Here is a 26330-nt window from a genome sequence, read left to right on the forward strand (position 1 = left end):
CTCATTCTCTCTCACACACGCACACACTCACACACACACACTCATACACTACGGCCAGTTTTGTTTGTTTGCCAACCATTATTTTTGTATTTTGATTAAGTGTGAAAATGAACTATATATATAAAAATAAAAGCCATGCATGGAAGAGCTTTGGTCAAAAAAATTGCTTTGGGTCAATGTTAAATGTCCCTGAGATAGCATTAGATAATCGAAAATGTATATTCCAAGACTGATTCTTATACTGATGCCCAATTTCATTTACAAACTCACATCAACACCTTAAATCCAATGGGTCATACCAGACTTTTACCATCGATGTGAACACCACAAGCCACATAGTAATATAGCTTTTTTTCTGTGGATGACAATTGAAAATTCTAAAATCATTTAATATTTAAAATATATTGTTACATTGACAAAATCATAGTGTGAAGCTAAATCTGGAAACATCACACACCAATACATTTTACACATCCAGAAAGCAAAGACAGTGTCTCTAACTGTGAATACCATTTGGCAATGAAATGGAACCTTAAAAGTAACTGATTTGTTGCTTTGCATACAGTTAGATACACCTCTGTCACTCACAATGAATTATAAAGCAGTTTAACAAGAGTCCTGCAAATTAACAAAACACAAAATATTTTTTATTCCAGTTTTATTGACACTTTTATTTCATTTATATTGTTTATATAACCAACATTTATTTAGTTACGTCTGTTATATTGGATTAATTTCATTCACCAAGCTTGGTATTAAAAAAAAATATATGCCCACATTGCATTCTGTCAAAACGAAAGCAGATAAGAAGGCAGAACAATTAAATTGCTTTTGGAACATTCTTGTTTGTCAGGTTTTGGAGCATTTCAGATCAGAAATTCTACTTTTAGCATGGAACATCTCAAATATGTCTTACACTTTCATGGCGTGGAAATGAACTGACAAGGAATCTACTGTCCCAAGCCTGGAAAAGAATATTCTGGGACAGGTGTTTTATTCTCAAATATCATGGAAAAGGTCTATAAATATTCATTTTCCACAAGGATAATAAATGGAACATTTTGTAGTTTTATTCTGCTGTAAATTTGAATGCCTGTAGTCATTGTTTTGTTTTTATTAATAAACCCTCCAAACCAGTCTGTCTGACTCGTAAACAAACCAGTATTAAAATCATTTTTAAAAATATCCCAGCTATTGGTTAAATTGTGTGGGCACAGTTAAAACAACAACTGGAATCATTTGCATGCTTTTTCACTACTTCATATATATATATATATATATATATATATATATATATATATATATATATATATATACTCAAAGGTGTCTATGTTTGTTTGTTTGTTTGTAATTTGAATAACTCATTTACATTAGGGAATAAACGGTCACTTATATCACAATTTCCAGCATGCATCTTCCACTCAAGCTGACTTCTTTTTATAGTTGCTTCTTATTTATGTAAATGTTATTGAAATGTTATATAAGTTGTTGATGTAATAAATTAATCCTAAATTATTGGGATAGATCACCGAAAATGGAAATATACTCAACCATTTAACCACCTTGAGTTTTTTTCTTTCTGTTGAGCACAAAAGAAGAACATTTGAAGAATTCTAGAAAATTGTAGCCATTGACATTCATTGTAGAAAAAAATACTAGTAGTCAGTGGTTTCCAACATTCTTCAAAACATCTCCTGTTTATGCTCAACAGTAAAGAAACTCATTTTGGAAGAAATGGCAGGAGAGTTCTGTAAATGATGATAGAATTGGTGTGTAAACTGTCCCTTTATATAACTAAATGTTAGTCACAGTCAACCTGTCACATCAGTCACTGTGTCATAGGCAGAAATCTCACCTGTGAATACTCATTTGTTGATTAATACATCTTAAGACTTCTGTATCTTCTAATGACCTGTGGGAGTGTGAAAATTCTTCATAAGATCACTGTTATATTTTGGTACAAACAAAAAAAGGTTGTATCCAATAACTTTCACCTCCACAACCACTCTTACCATTATTCATAGACACTGATTTGCTCATATTAATAAATTTGATTTAAATAAACACATGGTCAGTGGGTAGCACCCCACATAGCATAATTTATCTGGCCCAGCTCTGGAACACACAATCAGCTTTTGCTTGGCCCCACATACCACACTGAATTACACTGAATTAAAACTGGACCTAGTCTGGTTTCCAGACAAGAGCCAAAATGGGCCAAGTCTCAGCCATGTTAATAAACTATAACTGGGCCTAAATTGGGCTGGATATGTTGGTGTGTAACAATTGCAATGAAATTGATGATAAACCCATGAACCATTGTGCATGCTTTTTCTCAAAGCGACCTGATTGGTAGAATTTTTTCTTTACTAAAAAAATAATTTGAATGTATCTATGTCAAGATAGGCCAAACTTACGAGGCCCACAAATCTATTTTCAACATCTAAATACTACATTTGACATTATGCCAAATCTGGGCAAGAATTCGTTCCTACCTGGGACTACCCTGTGCCTCACAGTAAGAAGATCCCTGGTTCGTGTCTTGGCTTTACTTCAGGTGCTCTGGTTTCCCCCACAGCCCAAAAAACATGTGATATAGGTCCTTTGTGTGGGAATTGGTGTTTCCCAGTGCTGAGGGTTGCATAAATTACTGCTGAGATTAGTCGAAAGACAGTAAGTGAAAGTATAAAGACAACTTTAGTTAGCGCTTTAACCTTGAAAGAGTTTTTAGTGCGTTAATCATGACATTTTCTAGAGTTAAATATAAAAAAAAAAAACACATTTTAAACTGAAATTGTGATTCTTGGTGATTTGTGTCACTGAATGGTTATATTTAATTAACACTCAAACATGACTTTTGCTGCTTGTTCTAACTACTTACTTAAAATGAGTTAAAGCAACACAGTTCTTTTTTTTTGAGAACTTAATTTTTTCATGTTCAATCTACTTACATTTGTAAAATCAATTAAGTTAACTTAATTAATTTGCATTAGGATAAAATTTATGAATTCTCTGGAACCCCACTTTTTTTTTTTTTTTTTTTTTTTACAGTGAATGCTGTAGATAATTTTGCATATAATATTTAGTTTCTTACCCTTATGACCCGTAATGTATTGTTGGTCATCACATGCATTATTTTGATTTGCCAGCTAATTGTTTGTTTTTTTATTTCTTTGACTCTTGAAGTTCTAGTATATTTTGACTTGTTTAATACTGTCAACAAAGACCACAGTTTCTGATATAAGTATTCTGTAATATTTTACTTAAGAAAAAAAGACACCTACATTTTAAATGGTGAGTAATTTAACAAACAAACTTAAGTTTTTTATATATTTTTTTTCCCAATTTCAGATTATCTTACAAATCTGACACCTGTCTGTACTGTATCTCTTTTTTAAGGAAATAAACACTTGACTTGCATTTCTTGCTATGCAACAAATTTACCTTTATAGTTTAACATTGCAGAAATGTTACTCATCAAGCTGTGCAAGAATGCATTGATGCATCATCAAGCCGCCAAATCGCCCACTGAAAATATTATGGATTTCTGTGAGTGTTACTCACATGCACCCTTTTCTTGCACATACAAAATAGTGTTCACTATCCAGAACCTTCATATTCACTGTTCCCGGTTGGTGAAATAATCTTCACAACCCAATCCTGAACACAAAAAACCAGATAGTATCCAAAATACAACTGAAAACACTTAAAGGCCCTGTGAAGTGCTTTGAAATATGCATTTTAGTATTCAGTGTTTGATATAATCTCAACCTTAACATGAAGAAAAAAAAGCCAAAAGCATTTGATTGCTATTTGCATTAGATTGGTATTTTCATTTAACTGGTCAATATTTGATGAGAAACTGAAGTATGAGGTGACAAGAAAAAAAATCATTGATCCATTTAGGCGGAAGTGGCAAACTGCAAGCTTTGCATGTTTATTTCGGTATTATATCTTCTAGATGCAAATTTTGGCAATGTTTTGGAGCACACTAGCTTATAGATATTCTTAAAACTAACAGTACTCTTAGTAATATCTAAAAAACTGTTTTGTTTTAATTTAACTGGATTTTAAATTGCGCCTCTAGCTATTTTTGCCAAATTATTGTTTATGTAATTTATAACACACACACAAAAAAAAAACTACACATAACCCAATGAGACCTCATATGACTTTTGACATCATCATCATCATCATTGTTACAAGCCTCACTTCTGACTGGCTGCAGGTGTGTTTTGGGTATGGTCAGACACTTGTGCTCAAAAGCTTTTAGCAAAAATTGCTTAGTGCACATTTAACAGCATCCAGCTGAATATTGCTTTCACTTTCCTGTAACCCATACTGGCTGACTTGTACTTTTTGAACTATGTCTAAAACCATGCATTATTAGCACTTCTTTAGATTATTTAATCACAATCCTCATATGCAATTATGTATGTTGCATTGGATAAAAACATCTGCTAACTGAATACATGTAAAATGTAGAGCAGGTCAAACTGTTTAATAATAATAATGAATTGTTAGATGAGTGATTCGCCGAGGAATAAGAACACATGACTTGCATTTATTTTTAAGTTATCACAAATCATATGCTAGTGCCAGATAGCGTTAACCATAATCTACATATGTCTTTTTCTGCACGCCATATGTTGATGTTTATCATGCCTTAACGGGTCTTCTCATTAGCTGACGCCTCTACACTGTTCCACAGAGCCACTTCCTCTACTCTCGCTCCCAAGTTGACCCACCTTCTTTCATCTTTTTCCATTTTCCAATGCCCCCTCACTGTACTCACACGTAGCCTAATTAATATGCTGCGTCACTGTTTTTTCTTTTTGCAGAGCATAATCAGTCACTTTTATTTAGTCAGAACTACAGAAACAAAGCTAATCTGCTGATCTACTTACACCCTCAGTCATATGTACAGTGCATAACTTTTTCTCCTCTTCCCCTGTCTCTGGTGATTTTTTCTTTTAATGCAAGTCGACGGGTATTTTCAGAGTCAACAAAAACATTTACAGGCAAAACAAATTGATGCCATTAAGATATTCGCTTTTTGCACTTTAACAGACCACCAAAGGTCAACCTAATCTACAATATCAGGAGTGTTTGAGAAACATTACAGACTTTAATTTGATATATATAAAAAATACATATGCAGTATGTTGTGTTTTGCTGTATCATCTACAGGGGTGTAGCAACCGGGGGGACAGGAAGGATACGTCCCCCACATTTTTAGAGACAGATCATTGCAAAACAGTTGATTAGTAATTATATAACCGGAAACTTTTGTATCTCATACAGCTGTCCCCCAGTTTTAAAATGTCCACTATTCCCCTGATCATCTATGGATCTCAGCATTGACATTGCAATTCTGACTGTTCAATTCGTGTTCTCACGATTTTCTTTTTCCAACCAGAAAATAAACTGATATATGGAATGAAAGATGGAAACTGTGGTCTTGGATTGTTCCACAGACCACCGCTGAAGGGGAAAGCATACATAAGTGTCAAGAAATGACACATATAGGCTTAAAAAAAAAAAAAAAAAAACGCTGTAACTGTACAAAATGGCGACACGGTGGCTCAGTGGTTAACACTGTCGCCTCAGCAGGATGCTAATTTGGGTCCCGGCTAGGTCAGTTGGCATTTCTGTGTGGAGTTTGCATGTTCTGCCAATGTTGGCTTGGGTTTTTTCTTCCACAGTCCATAGAAATATGGTTGAGGTGAAAGGAGTAAGCCACAGTGTATATGTGTGAATCAGTGTATATGGGTGTTTCCCAGTACTGGGCTGCAGCTGGAAGGGCATCTACTGTGTAAAACATGCAGGATAAGTTGGCGTTTCATTCCACTGTGCGACCCCAAATGAATAAAGCAAATAAGCTGAAGGAAAATGAAAGAATGGATGTCAGATGTTAGTTAAAATAGAAAATAAGATATTGTTTATGATGCATAACAAATAAAATGTAACATCCATTGATGCTTGTTGAAATTTATTGCTGTGTGTTGTAATTCCTGAAGGTTGGCATAATAGTGTATTAGATTTTTTGTGTACATGAGAATTTAGTTTGTTAATGGTGATATTTCAATGTATTAACATTGTGTGATGTGGTAAATATGAGACTTGAGTGTGTAAACAGCGATAATTATTATATATTTTCCAACAAATTGTATCATTGCTGCTTCTAAACTTAAATACTGAATACTTGTTTATGGCAAAAAGATTATTTACACTTTTTAACCGTGGAAGTTGGTGTGACGTGTCGTGACGTCATCGTTTACTTCCTTGTGCTTGTCGCGCATCACCGGCTAGCATGTTAGCGCGAGGCTGTTAGCTTCGCTACATTAGTAATGTTTTAACTAACGTTAGTCGGTTTTATACCAACAATTACAACTTACCATCACGCTATTAGCAAACTCGTAAATCGCAACGTATATGCAAAACGACGCATTTCAACAAGGAAAAAATCGCGTCTCGAGGTAGGAAAAACACTAGCGAGCTAGCATGTTAGCACTTTGTTTTATGTCTGTGGTTGTTATTATTACTAATTGCTTGTTAGTTTGTCACTGACAATGAGTCGAAATGAGCAAGTGACGTGTATTTTAACAAAAAAAATATATTTGTGTTAAAATCGATGCATAAACACTTATTTAATGCTTGTTTAGCAGCGAATGTCTGTTTGTAGCAGGTGTTTCAGATGGCTTTAGTTTTTAGTTGATATGCTTTTTATTATCTTAAAAAGCACATTCTAGAAAGTGCTTCTAATAAAAGCTAGAAACTTCTGGAAAACTGCCTGTGTACATGACAGCTGGGTATCTTGTGGCCTGTGTGTAACACAACACTGTTTTCTTTCGAGATACTGGTGTCATGTACTTTATTATGACACTTTATGTTTTTGGTGTCAGCATAGTGCCATATATATAACTTTCTATCTGGTTGTCTAAATTATTACAGACAGAATGGAAGAACAAGCGAGCAACACCATTGAGGTGACTGTGAAAACCCTGGACTCTCAGAGCAGGAGTTACACAGTTGAGGCACAGGTGAGCTGGACTTTTCTTTTCATGCACACTGACTGTCACATGTCTGGTGTGCTGATGATTTCACTGTGTTCCACCAAATTCAAGGTGAAGAACCTGAACCGCAAAGACAGCAGTCAGCTATCTGCTGATGGTCTATTGAAATAACAGCTTCTCGTTTCACTTCGTAGATGACCGTGAAAGATTTCAAGGAGCACATTTCACCATCTGTTGGAATTCCTGTTGATAAACAAAGGCTTATTTACCAGGGGAGAGTACTTCAAGATGAGAAAACCCTCACAGAGTACAGTGAGTTGATGTTGTAGTAGGGAACTTCGTTGTTTCTTTTTAAGTAGGATTTCATAGAAAGTCATTTTAATTCCATATCAAAATATTTTTAGGACCAACCCAGCATGCATGCTTTTGAATAATATTCCCCTTGCAGTCTTGTGAGATTTTGTTATTTCTGTACTCTACTTTTTCTAGATGTGGATGGAAAAGTGATTCACCTTGTGGAGCGGGCCCCACCACAGACCACACAGCAGGGCTCTGGATCAGGTGGTGTACCTGGTTCCTCTGGGGCGACACAGGGAGGAAATCAAAACCCGAATTCAACCAGTAGCACTCAAGGGACTCCGCTTGGGCCTACGCATGATCGCAACGCCAATAGCTATGTGATGCTGGGGACTTTTAATTTGCCTGTTAACATGATGGACCCTCAGCAAATACAGGTGAAGATGGCTTTTTTATGCGTAAAGGGATAGTTCACCCAAAAATTAAACTTCTGTCATCATTTAGGCCCAATCCCAATTCTACCCCTTAGCCCTTCCCCTTACTCCTACCCCTCGTTTTGCGCGTTCACGTGAAGGGGTAGAGGTCCAGTGGTAGGAGATCCACAAATTAGTATTTTTTGTCATTATTATGAATTTTTACAACAAACAAGCACATTTTAATATATTCATAATGGTGTTCGTGGTTTACCGTCATGCTTAAAAAAAAACGCTAAAATAAAAACCGCTAAATTTGGCTATCTATAATCCATAATATTAACTACTGTATAGTAGTCCCACAACATTCTGACACTCGATGACACTCGAACACCCTGTCAGAAAAGTCTAGTGGCTGGGAATGACCTTTTTACAGTGTCTGCTAGAATGTTAATGTTGTTTTTTGTGTGTTTACATAGATGAATATGGCCACTGTGTAAATGCGCAGTATAGTTACGATCCTATTGCCACATTAGATCGTTATGACAACATAATATATGCCTTCAGTGATTTCCTAAAGATAAATACCAAAAAATAATGCAACTGGAATAACTACAGCAGTCACGATTGTCGATCTCATATGTTTGAGTTTTTGTTGGACACAAAGGAAGATATACTGACTAATGCTGGAAAAAAGCAGCCGTTGACCTCCATGGTGTTTTATTTATCAGTAGCTATGTTTCTATCCACCTATTTTTATGTGCATTTTGGATATGCGCATAAAAAACTGACTGATGTAAACGTCAAGATGCGCACAAATTTTGAAAATGCTCATAAAAACATGCACACACCTGAGTAGGATAAACTTTTTATTCGATAAGATGCACATAAACTATGATGGAAACACTTTTACAGAACGAATTCCATATGCGCATTAAAAAGGTCATGTGATTTTGTTAAAAGAGATCATGTGATGATAAAAATGTGTGTGAATGTACAAACCAGCAGACTAGCTGCATTTCAAAGCATCTGAAATGTTGTTTTGGTCTTAACCATTTCAGTATTACTGTTATTATATTATTAATGACCTCCAGAATCAAAAGTATCTGCGCTCGTCTAATGCCTTCGTACGCCACCGCACTTTCACTGCGTGTCAGTATTGCCTTCTGAGGCGCAAGTCATTTATTAAATCAGTTCACGCAGCTTCTCCTACCACAGCAAATTCCATTTTTACTCTTGATATTTGCCACCAGATAATCAGCAAGTGGCGATTTTGTTCACTTTGACTCGTTGGATGGAAACGCTGCTTTATTTGCACGTCTTTTATGCAATAATCCAGTTCGACGTATAAATGGCCCGTTTACGCTGAGTAGTACGGTATGGTTCGGTATGCTTTTAATGCTTTTTCCACTGTCAGAAAGTACCTACAAAGCAAACTGTACTGTACCACTTTTTGGGCATCCTTTGCAAAGGGTACCTAGCATGACAAAAGGGTACCAAAAGGTAGAGCTAGACATACAGCTGAATGCTATTGGTTTACAGAGAAGCGTCACTCACGCATACACGAGCAGAATAATGAAAACAAAGAAACCATTTTTAAATACACAGCCGAGACATTACACCGTAATAATACATACATATAATAACGAGCCATGGTTGACCCGAGCTCAGACAAACCTTATTGTTGTCTTGATGAACAGCCACAAAGCCAAGAAGAACAAAATCTGTCGTGTCCTGTTTTTGTTTTACGAGGTCTTCTAAAAGTGCGAGCGGTTTCACCTTCTCCAGGAAGCTCGCGATCGCTCGTGTGCGAACTTCTTGAGCTAATGATAATAACGTGCACGCAATTATTGAAGTGCTTCTGACATCACTCCCGCGTTTTTCTGTTTATTAAAGGATCTGAAGTGTAAAAAAACAAAGGAGAAGCTCGAAAAAAACGAAGGAGCGAATGATTCTTTCAGCAACCTAAACCATGAACAAACTGCCATGTTTAACTATTATCATCCCCTTTTGGACTATTATGAACTCAGAATGATGGAATTACTCCCTAACAGAGGTTACACGTTCTGGTGAAGATAAAGATACAGATGAGAGGTTTGCACTGACTGTTGGCTATATGTTGCGTGTTGTTTTTGAACACAAATAAAGACTAAATGTTTGCTGTGTGTAGTTTTTCTGTAATTGGTAACATATCACAGACTGTGAGGGTCTATGTGTTCGATTTATTTATTTTACATAAGCGCAGACGTTACAGTAGGCAATTTCGCAGTAGTCATTGATCTGCAGTTATAATCAACTCATATTCATAGAAATGTTAGAAATAAGTATTTATACACAAGTATTTATTTGTATAAAGCATCTGTTTTGTGAGAAGGGCTTCTCATATTATATGTGAACGACCCGTACAGCTTTACTTTGACATTTCCTTGAGCGAGAATAACGTTGACTGAAGCTTTCTATCGTACACCACGCTCACCCTTTAGGCAGTGGAAATGCAAGCCTGATGAAGTTGACCTGTGCTGACCCGTACTGTGCCAGTCAGTGGAAATGGGCCAAAAGTTAATTCGCATTTTTGGATGGAAACATAGCTAATGTATACATTTTCCAGCATTCTTCATCTTGTTTTGTGTTCAATAGAAGGATATTCATAAAGGTTTCGAAACACTTGAGTGTGTGTAAAAGGTCAGGTACTTGGGTGAACTATCCTTTTAATGTGAATGTGTGTGCGCATTTGGCTTAATGTATTGTCTTTCCTCAGATGTCCATTCAGCAGATGATGACAGGACTGGGAGACAGTGCAAGGAATCCACGAGTCAGTACCAGCACTGGGGTGGGTACGGTTGTGAACTGAAAAGCCCCTTTTGTAGTGGTGAATATTACACACTTGTTCACCCTAAAATGAAAATCAGCCCATGATTTACTTGACCTCAAGGCATACTAGGTGTATGACTTCTTTCAAATTCCATCAGAATCTTATTAAAAAGAATCATTGCTCTTTCAAGCTCTACAATGCCAATGGATGTTTTTTTTTTCTTTAGCAGTCCGACTCTGAAACAAGTCCAATAAAGTACATTCATCTATAATTAAAAATGCCTCACATGGCTCCAGGGGATGAATAAACGTCTACTGTAGTGAATCGGGGTGTTATTGTAAGAAAAAAAAAAAATTAAAATCATAAATTGAGGCACAATTTCATTTTTGGGTGCACTAAAGCTCATCTAATCTTAATATATAAAACAAAAAAATAAGTGTTTGTTAAATTTGATCTTTTATTAAGATTATTAAAAAAATATATGAATGCATTTATTCACCAAGAGTGCATTTAAATTAAAACTGAGAAAGTGTTTATAATTTTGGAAAATAATTATATTTTAAATGAAAGCTGCTCTTATGAATATTTGTCATCGATGAGTTCTGTATATGTTTTTCAAAAACATGTTTGTGTTATTCTGTATACTACTACTGACCTTTCCTCCAAATTGTAATTAAGTATTGTTCATTAAAATAGTTTTCAGTGTTTTAGACAAATATATGTTCATTTTTAGAAGAGAGGATCATGAAATGTTTCCATTACTGAGACTCAAATATGGTTCCCCCAAAGTGTACCAGTATTATGTGTCAGAGCACTGACCATGAAGCTCAACCTGTAGCAAATGATAGCTGAACCCCACAGCACATCTTCTGCACATAGCCTACACTATTGTTACCATTTATACTTGTGCGTTTTTTCTGTGTTGCTCTGCAATAATACATTCGAAACACTAGTAGGCGGTGGGGTTTCTATGCTCCAATGTGTCGAGTTCGTTATCTGCTCTAACCACTAGTGACAATTCAATTTTGTATCTTTTATTTCAGACCAATGGCTCTGTGAATGTTCAGATAGATTTTGACCAGTCATTGCAGAGTGAGCCAAGACTGCGCCTGCTGCTGGCTGAAAACTTGTTGAGAGACACCAATGCTGTGATTCAGAGACTGGAGGTAAGCCATTTAACTAACCGTTACACTGCTTGGTTTATTGCATATTATGCTGTAGGGCTGCACGATATCGGATAAATCTGACATTGCGATATTTAATTTTTCTGCGATATGAATACAATTTCAGCAGATAACTTGATGGCTCAATTTTTATTGAAATCATTAATTAAATTGATTGGCATAATCTTTTATCAGATTTTAACTTTTAACAAATTGCAAGCAAAAATAAATAAGTTAGAGCAAAGATAAAAGTGAAATAAGCAGTGCTTAATGGTTTTCTAGATAGTCAAACAGTAGTTAGATATTCAGGTCTATTAACTGAATAATCAAATGTAATGTAAAATAACACTGTAGTCTTCATTGCTAATCAACTATAATCTCAAATCAACATTACAGAGACTGCGATGTGACTATTGTGAATGCAGACATTGGATATCAATGCTGAAATGATATATTATGCAGCCCTATTATGGTGTCAGGATGAAATTAATGTCATGTTGCTTATTTGGTTGTGGCCTTATCGCTGTGCTTTCATTCTTAGGGTCAGCCAGCGGACGGCTCCTCTTCTCAGGAGGACTCTGCACCTCCACCTGCCTCCTCCACTTCTACTCCATCTCCTTCTGCGCAGCCTATGGACACTTCTCCACCTCCGTCTACTACGCCACCATCCTCATCCTCCTCCACCCAGACTGAGGGAGCTCCACCTCCTGCGGCAGGCCTCAGGTATGACCAAATTAATCATAATCAAATAACGATCTCTACATGATCAGTTTCCACAGCACAACATAAAAAAGAGTCACAGTACAAAGACATGAATAATAAGTAAAAAAAAATAAGAATATACAATTGGAACAAATGTATAGCTATATTATGTGCAAATTAAATGTTAACTGTGTGTTGTTGTTTATAAAAATATATAGGTAGTTATTTTTACATTAATTTGTTTAATTTTCCTGCGCAATTGTAAATGGATAATACTTTTTTATTAAATAAATTAATATTTTTTTCTTTTATTTATTTAATTATTTAGCCAGTAATGTCCCATTGAGATACAATATCTCTTGACCAGGGACTCCTGGTCAAGACAGGCAGCATAGGACAGAGTTACAAAAAAAAATACATGTCACAACACAGACACGCACAAAAATAGTATAAACCATAATCAATTGTTAAAACGTGCACTGTTCTAAATTGACTGTCTTTAAAATATTTTTAAATATAGCGATAGATGATGCAGATTTCATATGAAGTATATCTTGAACACATATGGAGCATACTTGCAGAATGCAGATCGACCTAACTCAGTGTAAAAAAAAGTCGTCTTAAAGCCTGGTTTATACTTCTGCGTCAAGTGATCGGCGTGACCCACGGCGAATGCAACACGCATAGCAGTGCATTTATACTTCTGCACGCTGTTTCTGTTGTTCTACAATAACACTTCCAAAACGCTGGTTGGCAGTGAGGTGTTTATGTTCCTCTGTGTTGTTTCTTCGCTGGTGTTTTGTTTTTTCTGAGCGCTTCCTTAATGTACAAGTGGTTCAAACTCGCTCATTTTAAGGCAGGAACCGGCGGACGTGCAACAACTTTAACCATAAGGTAAACACAAAACAAAATTTTCCATCTGGTGCTCCTTCACGGCACTCCACACTTGTAAACAATCTCTCCATCAGGCTCGCGCGGCTCTCTGTCCCGTCCACACTCGTCAGCGATACCAAGCTGACCAATCACAGCTTGTGCTACGCATCGTTGCGATGTGTAGTTACATTTTTTGGGAGGTGCGCGTCAGCCTAAAATGTAGGCCGCGCCGTAGCATACATGTGCGGTTGACACAGAAGTATAAATCAGCCTTAAGGAAGAGTATATCTGCTGATCTGGTATTGTAAGTATTTGAACAGTACTCCAACAAATTAGAAATTACTGTGGTAAATTACCAACTAAAGCTTTAAAAGTAAAAACTAAGATGTTTTGCAATGTTTTCTCTTTGACTCCGTGACTATATATAAATTACAGTGATTTGTGCATGCACTTCAACCAGTGACAAATCTTATGGCACTATGATAAACAACATCCAATTTTTTAAAAACGTTTAGAGGTGCATGCATGTAAAATATATCTCCGTAATCCAATACTGATAGAAGCGTACTCTCAACTAAATGTTTTCGCGCTGCAAAGCAGAAACATTTTTTAAACGAAAATAAAATCCTAACGTTGGCCTGAGTTTTTTTCAAAAGGCTATCAATATGAAAACTATAAGTCAACTTATCATCAAGCCAGACACCTAAATATTTATGAGATGCAACAATAATACAGACTGAAGATTTATAAAAAAAATCTGCTATATCGTTTATGATTTTGTAGTAAGTTAGTTTTTTGAGTGTGCGTTTTGTTTTTGGAGCTTGATCACTGTTGGCATTTGTAGATCATTGTTTACTTTTTTAATGAATTTATAGTATATACATTTGGGATGGCATAAGCACATTCGTTTGGCTGAGACCCTTTTCTGTTAAACTCACTGTACTCTGAATTAGGAGTAAATAAAACCTAACACCTAATTTCTATACCTCCATAAAAATGTCACTGCTACTAGTTTCAGTCATCTGTTTGTCACACTTGATGCTATTTCATCACAACGGGGCATTTTAGGGTGTGATTTTACACATATCTAGAAATGTAAAATGTTTTTTGGAGGAGTTAGAGCCTGGTAATTCTGATGCATGTGATATAAATAAACCAGTGTTCCACATACACGAATAATAAACATACAGTTGGATGTTTAGTTATATTTTTAAATGTTCTTAGTGTGTTTTCACTTCTGGTTTATTTGGAGCATTTTCTTTGGAAGCTGGAATATCTCTGACTTTTTAAGCATAATACTAAAATCTACATGTGAAGTGGTTTAATCCAATTGAAAATGAACTTGGAAGTGGTGCGCTTGTTTGTTTGTTTTTTAAAGCAATGCAGCCCAACTCCATAGTAACAAACCAGTCTTTATCACAGTGAATGAATTATTGTGTACTTTACATGAAAAGTCAGTCACTGTTTTGCTAATTCCCCACAAAATGAATCATCGGTTAACCTGCAAAAAGTTTGTAATCCCTGTTTTTGTACAAGGTGAGCAGTGTACAGCTGTAAAACACCCTAAACTTTGACAATGAACCACATGAAAGACTGATTCTGTGTCTTTCTGCAAAATGACTAACAAATTTGGAAATGAAATAGAAACGTGAGTTTCTGTCTTTCAGGTGTTTATGAAACTGACAACAATGTTCCTTTTGGTCTCATTTCAACCTTTTATTTGACCCAAGAATAAAATTAATAGGAAATTTAGAGAAACAAGCCGCCTACAACATGAGGTGAAACTGGGTGAGTATATTAAACCGGGAGACAGTTTCAGTCATGCAGAAGTAGGCTTTTTTTCAACCTACCTTGACATTGTTGACTTTTGACATCAGGTTAGAAATGTGGTTTGTTTCTTTTGATTATCAGCTCGATGTTTTTTACCAGATCAGACATGCAATAAAAATGTTAATATTGTAAAATATTACAAAATAATTTAAACAAATTTCTGTTGGCAAAACCAATTAAAAATATTTTGCCACTAAGTCTTCTGTGCGGTCCTTTATAGATCTTTTAAACATGACGATATGGTGATAAAGAAATATTACTATTTAAATAAGTGTAGATCTATAGATATACATCATTACCAATGTTGAAAACAGTTGTGCTGCTTAATATAATCTAAAAAAACAAAAACATAATAGCAACAAAATATAACATAAAAAGTGCAGTATTTTGACAATTGTAACTAAAAGTAATTAAAAACTGGTTTCAGGTTAAGGTTAGGGTCCTTCTAAAGATAATAAAAAAAATGAAACCAAAACATATGTTTGAAAATAATGTAAGTCTAAAAAATTTATTTTAGACTAGTAGTAAATAAACATTTAAAAGTCAAATAACAATGTAACATTCTTAAATATGTGTTTCCCCCTAGAGGCTACAAAAGTCCCTCTTATTTTTCAGTTTTATCCCTATATGTTTTTTTTTATTACTAACTAGTTCCCTTTATATAATTATTTCCTCTCATGGTAAAACAATAATTATATAGTCCAGTTGGCAGGTTGCTCTGAAGCACTCTTCAGTGATGTTTTATCAAAATCCAGAGCAGTTCATATAATACAATACATACAACAAAACAGATGATGAGTCACATTTTCTCAGTTTCATGCACAGTTAATCTGCACTGATGCTGAAAACCAACTGTGGGAGTTTATCTATAATAAGATGTCTTTGTTAAACCACTGAAAAGCGAATCTCCCACTACTCCTGCATCCTCATCGCCAGTTTAAAAGTCAAACAAACCACTATTCTTACCTCTACTGACTTGCTTTTTGAAACTAAAGGTTATGTTAAATGTAAGACAGTCTGCTTAGTTGAGGATTTATTCACTGACTGTGCATTAAGCCATACTCTTACTGCTCTACCCTATACATAGCCCTATACATTTGTAAATATGTTTTATACATATCTATTTGTAACCCCTGTTTAGGCCTTTCACAATCGATATGTCGACTTGTCTCACAACACATAGACATAACCACAATCATTTTTGGTGATGCAATATATATCGCCCATACATAAAAAACAATTCTAGCAACATTTTAGCTGATTATGCAACATCTCAATCTCTATTGGAGGTGTCAGCATAGTTTAAACTATGTTAAACACTAGTTAAACACTAGTATTTACTATAATTTACTATAGTATATGTTCATGTGGGTGTCTTGACAGCTGAAAATTGATCTGGTTGCAGTTATTGCAGCCTCTGTTACTTTTTACCTTGCAGTTTTTTTAGTTAATATTTATTATTATTTACTTAGGATTTGCCTTTTCACATTCTGATATTGTATTGCCATTCTGGCATCATATAATGAGCGGCATAAAATGGTCTTAAAGTGACAATAATATAGTTTATAGCAATATATTTTGGTGTAATATATCGTACTACAAAAATAGATATTGTGACAGGCCTATTCCTGTTTATAGCAAATGACAACCTATATATTATGTTTAATCCTATTTGCATATCCCTAATTATTAACCTGTACATTGCTCATCTATTTCTAAATGTCTGATTCTAGTTAATATGACTTGTATATTATGTACATCCATCTGTAAATATTACCCATAGTTTTCTATAATTGCACTTTTAATTTATACCTATATCATGGACTTGCTGCTTTTGCACTTCTGGTTAGACTTGAACTGCATTTCCTTGTGTAATGACAATAATAAAAGTCTATAGTATGCACATGGACACATAAATCAGCTTGCATGAGCCGTCGTGTTGTCTGTTGGTGATAAAAATGACAGTAATATTTTTATTTTTGTAAACTATAAATGCTTATATATGCTTTAGAAATGCATTAATAAATGTTGATGTCAGACAATGTTGTGTTTTAATCAGTCACCCGAGCCCAGCTGAGATGGTGGAGATGTTGTCAGAGCTGCGGAGGGTGGAGGAGAGACTCCAGCCCTTCATTCAGAGAGCTCACCTCATTCTAGAGGCTGCCACCACCGCAGATTACAACAACAATGTAAGAAGACCACTTCATGTTAGAGCTTAGACACCATATTTATTTTAAAGTCTAGTAGGTAAAAAATTAATTGGTAATGCTTTACAATAATAAGGTTGTATTAGTTAATGCATTTCCTAACAAACAATGTTAATTAGCATTAGTTATTAAAAATACAGTTGTTCATTGTTAGTTCGTTGACACACGGTGCTTTAACTAATGTTAATAAGCATGAGTTAGGATGTTAATTATTATTAGATTTTATTAAATTATAAATTATTAGGTGCTGTACAAGTATTGTTCTTTATTTATTCATGTGAGTGAGTACATTAGGTAAACCTTACTGTAAAGTGCTATCCAAATAATCTAATATTGATCATTTAATGATTAACTGTTATGACTAATTGTTTTAGTATGCCCAAATCATTAGTGTCTAAAATGTTTCAGCATACCAAAAATATTTTAGTATGATTTGTATTTTTACTCAAGTGAGACGAGTGTAGTGCTAATCGACAAGAGAAGGTACCAATAAAAGGTCCGTACACCATACCAATCAAGCAATACAACTGTTTATTGCTGGTACATACAGCTGATATCAATTTTAATAATAATAATAACCATGATATTCATAAACCATGTTCAATAATGAGTAATAAAAATGCATACAAGGCTTATAACAAGAAATGAAACAAGTGGATAGAAGACAGATTAGGAATGAATAAAACAATGTCAAGCAAAAATATACAGTTATTTACAACCTCAGAGATGTGCCATTATCTTCCTCTCCAAAGACTGGGGAGCCTGTTGCAGTCACATTGAAAGATCAACACACATGTTAGAGAATGCCGGGTGATGCTTGTCCCACGGCTGAGCATCCAATGTTACTGCATGAAGTTCTCACCTTTATAGTCAAAATTTGGGTGCTGGCCAAAGGTCGGCCTGCTAGTTGAGAGAGTAGAGGGAGTTGATCAGGCTCCTCCCTCGATCAACCAGCTGCACATTATTTTTAATTGCACAGCAAAAATCAGAAGTTCTGAACTATCTGCTTAACTAGATTCAATGTCCCTACCTCCCCGTCTAGTCACCTTGTCATTTGTTAAGTACATCAGAGTATGATTATCTCGAATCAATATTGTACCCCTGACCCTATTTGAGAAACCGTGTTGTTAAACTTGAATGTCCAGATGATGAGCTGAATTTCCTGATTTTAAGGACATCAGAAAATAATTAAATATTATACACTTGACCCTTGAAATCTAAAGTAAAGAAAATCCACTCTTTATCATCTGTTCCTTCGTTGACCATAACGGGAAAAAAACAGCCCATCTCTTACACTAATATAATACAATGTGTCAATAGCGATGTCTCAAATATGCACACTAGCAACTATCGTTTGTGCATATCCATGTCAGAAGATGGTTTGTCAATTATGTCGTTTTCTTATTGTGTTTGGTATATTGTGCATATTAAGGAAGATCTGGAGGATGCTAAAATGCCAACATGATTTATTTGATTGTGTTGGCTTTAATTCTGAGAGAAATTTATTTTATTTAGTTTAATTTTGAAGAGGTTTTAACACTGTTACTCTAAATACAATTTTAGAGTTTTTAGCATAACAAAAATTGTAAAAGCTTAATATAATTTATGTCTGTAGTATATGAAAATAGCTGTAGAAGCTGACATGGTAATAAGCACAAACAAACATGAGTGTCCATGGTGTGATAAAAGCTTTTGCCACTTAAATATCAGCCCACTTCATTGATTTTTACATGTCTCACATAGATGAAACATAAATATTTCTGTGTGTTCATAAGCTGAATGTGTCAGTTGAGGTAGATTATTTGCTAATTCATATCAGAGCGAGTAATTATAAGATAAGGGTGTCTGCCCTGAATGGAAAAACCATCTCATTCTCATTTCATTTATTATCATGCCATTATTATATATTATATATTCATTTATTATATGCCATTTATACACAATTTTTCATTGTAGTCTCTCACCGTCAAAAGGTGTTGGTAAGATTTCCTATCACAGTTTCCTCAAAGATATTAAAGTGTCATGAAACAGCCCTATTTGAGCAAGTAGTTTTAATACCTCTGATTTGAAAAAAGGTAGGATAAGGGGTGCTTCCAGTTGTGTTGAGGTGGGAGTGTAGACTATGGAAAGAGGGAAGGATATAAATAAAAAGGAGAATTGGCTCTTTGCTAAGCCCTGCTCTCCTTAGTTATTGTTGTTACTCCTGTCGAGCTTTTGTGCCTGGCACGTCTATTACAATATGTATGTGCCAATGTCAGACATTCCCAGTGATATAATTAGTAATTTTTGGCAAACAACAGGTCAGATATCAAATATGAGAAAGCCAGACAAAAAAGGACTTCAGTATTACATGGGTATATTCAATTTAATTTAATCAAAATTGAAGCCACAGCCTATAGCTGCCTCAAACGCTGACCATTTAACAGCTTAGTTCATGCGCAGTAGGAGAGGTGAAATTTAAAAATAATCTAATAATAACAAATTAAACTGTAATATATCTTTTTTTTTTGCCAAAAATCCTGATCGACTAATTGTTGTGCAAGGAAATATAGCATTATTAACTGACGAGGAAACACGCATGGACAGTGCTTCTACATAATGTTAATTCATTCATAGAAAGAACAGCCAGAAAGGCTGAAAAAATTGATCGATTTGTGTCAATATTAGCATCACTGACCCATAACAATGTACAGTATCTATAACTGTCAGTATGTTTGTGTGTTTTTTTATAGTTTCTATTATATTTTATTATTCAGTGGAAAAAATAAATAAATTTAAATGCAAATCAAAGTATAAAGAGCAGAAGTGAACAAATAGATTTTCCCTACCAGCAAATATTAATCTGACACCAAATATAAAAGCAGACACCAACCCGCTATAACGTCGTCATCAATGACTAAATCTCCAAAAGACGGACGAAAACATCAGTGAATTGTAGCTCTGACAGAGACATGAGGGTTATATTTTTACTCAAAAACAGCTGTGGGTGAAAGTATATTGATCACAAGTGCTCAGTTTTGTTCTGTTCATATGTAATCCAAATATTCGTAGCTTAAAACAGATGCAAACATCAAACATGACTGGATTGTGCTGCTTTTACGGCCCCTCACACAGCTTGATCCATGCTGGCGTTTCTCCCCATGGGTTTGAGGTTTTGGAAAGGGAAATAAATTTCACCACCCCGTCAAAACTTTTATGATACTGGGTGTCAGATTTGCACAATCCATATACACAACGTTTTTGCTTGTTTCCCTCGCTCGAAAGCTTGACAGACCTCCTGTGCGTAGCTACAGTTGCTAAGCCACGATTGGTGTGTGGCGGTTTTCGGGTATAGCTTAGCGAAGGGTCAATTCATTACTTGCTTAAATACACTTAATTTGCACACCGGCAATGCAAACCCGCACATGCTGAGGAGATGGAGAATGAAAGCAGCAATTACTTCTACTTCATTTACTTGAGAACCCCCTGAATCACAGTTTTATTGATTTTAGTGCAGGCCCACTGCCTTATAAATCTGAACCTTTGTACACAAACACAAGTGTGCATGCAGGAGAAAGTGAAGACAGTTCTGACGAGGTGCATATTGAAGTATCGCAGTGGTACTTTTTCCCAACTGTCACTGTTAAAAAAATAATTAAATAATACAAAGTGTATAATATAATACAAAATAATACACTGTGTATTGTGTTATATTGTTGTAATATGGCAAAATACTTTGACCTTATGATGATGATATCTTACATAGCCAACTGATTAAGCAAAATATGCTACGCTTAAGCACACAAATTTCCAAATACCACGAACTGGAACCGCGTCTAGACAACTGGCAAATCCAGATTCCACCATTTCCAGATTTTAAAAGCTTGCAGGTAAACAAACAAAATTTACTTGCATATTATTAGGCCACAACAGCTTGCATGTGGGGAAACAGTTTTTGCCTGTGTATGCACTGTATGTTGGCACACTTAAAAACAGAGCACTGACAACCCGTGTCTCTGAACAAAGACACTGTAACAGGTAAGACCAGGAGACAGCCGAAACTTACTCATGCATATAATGAATGTAAATAATAGTGCTCGGTGATTGGATTAAACCAGCTCTTACTCATGAATTAATGCTCCGAAACACTTAAAAAGCCTAAGACGTCACTGTTTACTGGCGGCCATTCACCACTGCGCGTTTACCTTATGGCTGTGACATGGCTTCGAAATTTCCTTTTAAACCGGAAGAACAAATTTGCTCTAAACAATGCAAAAATTTCACTCAATAGTGAAGCGCTGGTGTCCTAATAGTGTTTTCATCAATGTGTGCCACAAGGTTATAATAGTTTTGTATTTTTTATTAGTTTTGTTTTTATTTTATTTTGAGTTCTTTTTAGATTCAGTTTTAATGAGTTTTTAGCGGTAGATTTACTAGTTTTTATTAGTTTCTATATTTTGAAATTGCTTAGGCATAGTTTCAGTATTAGTTTTAGTTTGTTGTTTTTTTTTGTGTAAACAAGGGTGTTTGTTAGGTGCAAGATTCAAAATCATCAGAATAAATACTGTGTAATAAAAACTCAACCAAAGATACATCAGATGACACTATCATCTACCATCTACCCATCCTCAAATTCAAATACAACAGCCCACAAGATAGCAGCCCTAAGTACAATATGTGTGCAAGGCTGCTTCTGATGTTAGACCCACAGTAGTGATGGGAAGTTTGGATCTTTGGATTCTAACGCAAATCGTATCTTTTGTGACAATCTTGCCATGTTTGGACTCAACATATCAACAATATGTAGTCAGCAATCATAATTTCAGTCATTTAAAACATCACCATAATCTGAAAAGTTTCTTACTATTACCTTTTGCAACTCAACTGAAGCATGAGTCACTTATTTAAATTCCCTTACGACTTTCTGTTATGAAATAAACTTACGTTTCGCTAGATCCTCTCATTTAAGCCCTCGGTTTACCCGTGCTGCAGTTGTTCAAGTTTAGTTCAGTCACAGCAGGCGGTCATGTACTGTCTGTGTTCAGTTCACTGAATCAGGCATGCACAGTATTATCGGTTCACTGCTTCTCAAATCTGATCTTGATGTACTATTCTAATAACTGAATAACTCTGTATATATTGATTTATTTTGAGTCAGAGGGAGGTATGAGGCATGTTAAAAAGTAAGTTGTTTGTGGATAAGAGTGCTTACTGGAGACGTGAATTGATTCAAATGATTCAGTTCGATTTGGTGAACTGGTTCAACCAGTTCACTTAGAAGATCCGGTTATAAAGAATGATTCGTTCGCAATCAATATGAATAAGACAGAAATAAAACTATTATTGGGCACAAATGTGTTAAGTTAATATTTTTAAGTCTCTATATTTAATGTTGTCACTGTGCTGCTGTCACTCGTTGTTTTTATCGTGGGAGGAATAGCGAGGACTGAGTGGAGAAGGACTTGCTTGATCTGGCCAATGGCATCAAGACTCTGAGGTGCTGTATGGTCAAACACTTGGCAGCGCAAAGTAAATAGAATTTCTTCTAAATGGCTTGCAGTAGGCTTATGTTTTAAATACATTTACAAGGATGAAAGCGAAGGATGTTTTTGCTATAATTTTAGTTAGTTTCAGTTAGTTTTGTATGTACACAATACAGTTTCAGTTAGTTCCAGTTTTTAATAAAAAGTCTTGTTTTTTACTTTTAATTTTAGAAAATCTTTTTAAATTTGAGTTTAACTACAATAACCTTGGTGTGCCACGCATTTAAATCTGTCAATATCTTAAAAAATAAATATGTTTTAGGATTTCATGACCCTTTAATGAGCATAAGCTATTCAACATCGATAGATTATAGAGAATGTGTCTTTAACACCAAATCAGCATATTAGAATGATTGATTAATAGTAAAAAATCTTTTCCGTAACAATTAAATTTCTTAAATCATGTTTTTAATAACAAAACACAATATTTCCAGTGTATTTTTAAGCATATTAGAGTTTTTTTTTTTTTTTTTTTTTTGATAATATGAAATTTTCTGAAGAACTGTAAATGTTTGTATTGTGGTGGAAACCATGTAAATAACCAAAACTTTGACTCTCACAGACTCAAGAGAGGGATGAGGACCAGCGCATTCTCAACCTGGTGGGGGAGGCCCTTCGTCTCCTGGGAAACGCTCTGGTGGCCCTCAGTGACTTGCGCTGCAACCTCCTAAGCAACCCTCCACGACACCTGCATGTCATCCGGCCCATGTCCCACTACACCTCCTCTGTTTTGACCCCAGCAGGCGTTCACCACCTTCCCATGCAGGTAATGCAAAAACAAGCTGCACATTACCCTGAAAGTGAAAGTTTTGCAGAGCACTTCACAGATGAGTACTGGGGTGTTTTTTGGCAGATGTAAATTTTCCAAAGTTTCAGGAAATACTGAGGTGATGGGGTTATAACATGATAAACATAATATAAATTGTTGAAGCTGACCTATTTAAAACCAAGCATTTAACTTGCCTACAGTTGAATCTTGGATCTTCTGTGGCCATGTCAGCCAATGGCAGACCAGCAGCTGACGGTCAACCTCAGACTACTGGCCAATCAGATCAGCAAGGCCAGGGACCAACAGCTGCCAATCAACCTGGTCCAGCCAATCAGCCCAGTGGACAAACAGGACCCAGAGTCATCCGGATTAGTCATCAGACCATGGAGCCTGTAGTGATGATGCAGATGAACATTGATGGTGGGTTGGACAGAGTGGTGCAGCTATTTTTTAATATGTATTTTTGTAATTTAATTGTTTGATATGTTTCAGATTCTGGAAATGCTGCACAGCCTAATGGACAACAGAATGGGACTGGCACCGGACAGCCTGGTTAGTTCTTGGATGAATGGTCTAAAAATCTATTCACCATTTTATCAGTAGTGCCTTACTAATAATTACTGTTGTCATGAGTATAACCACTGAGTAAAACTAAAATAATTTTTTGCTTAATATAAAATAAACATTATATGCTTTTCATATATGGTTTATATACACTCACCGGCCACTTTATTAGGTATACCTGTCCAACTGCTTGTTAACGCAAATTTCTAATCAGCCAATCACATGGCAGCAACTCAATGCATTTAGGCATGTAGACATGGTCAAGACGATCTGCTGCAGTTCAAACCGAGCATCAGACGGTTGCTGGTGCCAGAAGGGCTGGTCTGAGTATTTCAGAAACCGCTGATCTACTGGGATTTTCACGCACAACCATATCTAGGGTTTACAGAGAATGGTCCGAAAACCAGAAATTATCCAGTGAGCGACAGTTCTGTGGGCGTTGATGCCAGAGGTCAGAGGAGGATGACCAGACTGGTTCCAGCTGATAGAAAGGCAACAGTAACTCAAATAACCATTCTTTACAAACGAGGTATACAGAAGAGCTTCTCTGAGTCGCCGCCAGTGGTGTAGTGGTTAGTGCGTCGACACATGCACTCCAGTGCTCACAGTGACCTGAGTTCGATTCCGCCTCGCGGTCCTTTTCCCATCGTTTCCCTCTCTCTGCTCCCCATGCATTCCTGTCAATACTCTCTACTGTCCTATTGAATAAAGGTGAAAACCCCTAAAAAACAATATAAAAAAAGAAAAACATCTCTGAACACACAACATGTCCAACCTTGAGGCGGATGGGCTACAGCAGCAGAAGACCACACCGGGTGCCACTTCTGTCAGCTAAGAACAGAAATATGATTATACAATTCACACAGGCTCACCAAAATTGGACATTAGAGGATTGGAAAAACTTTTCCTGGTCTGATGAGTCTCAATTTCTGCTGCGACATTCAGATGGTGGGGTCAGAATTTGGCGTCAACAGCATAAAAGCTTGTATCCATCCTGTCTTGAATCAATGGCGTGGGGTAAATTTTCTTGGCACACTTTGGGCCCATTAGTACCGATTGAGCATTGTGTCAAAGCCACAGCCTGTTTGAGTATTGCTGCTGACCATGTTCATCCCTTTATGACCACAGTGTACCCATCTTCTAATGGCTACTTCCAGCAGGATAACGCACCATGTCATAAAGTGCGAATCATCTCAGACTGGTTTCTTGAACATGACAATGAGTTCACTTTACTCAAATGGCCTTCACAGTCACCAGAGCCCAATCCAATAAAGCACCTTTGGGGTGTGGTGGAACAGGAGATTTACATCATAGATGTGCAGCCATTGAATCTATGCCACAAAGGATTAAGGCAGTTCTGAAGGCATAAGTGGGTCCAACCTGGTACAAGTAAGGTGTACCTAATAAAGTGGCCGGTGAGTGTATATACAGAGAGAGAAAAATATATATTCAAATCAAGTAATGTGTCTTTTAATATTTGAAGTAACTTTGGTCAAAATAATTAGTTTAATAATTAATTTATTTAGAAATGAATACTCTCCTATTCCATCCTGTACTTGTTAAAATATCTAAAATTAAATATATTTTAAGATTAAAATTTCATACTGACAACCTAGAATTTACAAATAAGTATAAATGTTGAAATAAACCACACAAACAAAATGTGTAATACCCCCAGGACAACATTTTTGATCATCTTCAAATGTTGACTATTGTATGTGAATGATATAACCAGACTAAATAAACCTGTCTGTATGATCTACATGTGCATGTTACAGGTGCTCCCCCTACTGTTCAGATTCCTGGTTTACCTCCAGAGTTCATGCAGGCAATCGTGCATCAGGTCACTCAGCAAGCCATGGCCATGGCAAACGCTGCCTCTACTGGCCAACAGACGCAACATACACCCCCTCCAGCCGCAAATACAGGCTCCACTCCTCCTCCGATGCCACCTTACCCACCGCAGGCCAGAGTGGTGTTTACCAGACCCTCCTTTACCCACAGGATGTCCAGCCCTACTTTCACCACCAGAGGGGCCACCATCAACCTCAGGGCAGCTGTCCCAACCATGATGGGCCAACAGCCAGGACAGGTGAATTATTTTCCTATAATGTGTTCAGAATATTGTAGTGTACATTTAAATTTAGGCTATTTTGACACGC

The 26330-nt window shown here is 36.0% G+C and overlaps 1 protein-coding gene across 2 annotated transcripts in view; it reads left to right on the forward strand.

Annotated features, from left to right (window-relative positions):
• Window positions 1–6295: 6295 nt before the first annotated feature.
• Window positions 6296–26330, forward strand: part of bag6 (BCL2 associated athanogene 6) — a 47096-nt gene continuing 27061 nt past the window's right edge. For both annotated transcript variants that reach the window (XM_056473306.1, XM_056473307.1), the window contains exons 1-12: window positions 6296–6479; window positions 6955–7043; window positions 7211–7328; window positions 7506–7750; window positions 10485–10556; window positions 11582–11704; window positions 12243–12424; window positions 17166–17295; window positions 23398–23601; window positions 23805–24024; window positions 24097–24156; window positions 25947–26260. In XM_056473306.1, the coding sequence (XP_056329281.1) occupies window positions 6960–7043; window positions 7211–7328; window positions 7506–7750; window positions 10485–10556; window positions 11582–11704; window positions 12243–12424; window positions 17166–17295; window positions 23398–23601; window positions 23805–24024; window positions 24097–24156; window positions 25947–26260 (1752 nt within the window). In that variant the 5' untranslated portion in view covers window positions 6296–6479; window positions 6955–6959. The remainder of the gene's footprint in view (window positions 6480–6954; window positions 7044–7210; window positions 7329–7505; window positions 7751–10484; window positions 10557–11581; window positions 11705–12242; window positions 12425–17165; window positions 17296–23397; window positions 23602–23804; window positions 24025–24096; window positions 24157–25946; window positions 26261–26330) is intronic.

The sequence above is a fragment of the Danio aesculapii genome, chromosome 15 (genome assembly GCF_903798145.1).
Source record: "Danio aesculapii chromosome 15, fDanAes4.1, whole genome shotgun sequence".
Classification (NCBI taxonomy): domain Eukaryota; kingdom Metazoa; phylum Chordata; class Actinopteri; order Cypriniformes; family Danionidae; genus Danio; species Danio aesculapii.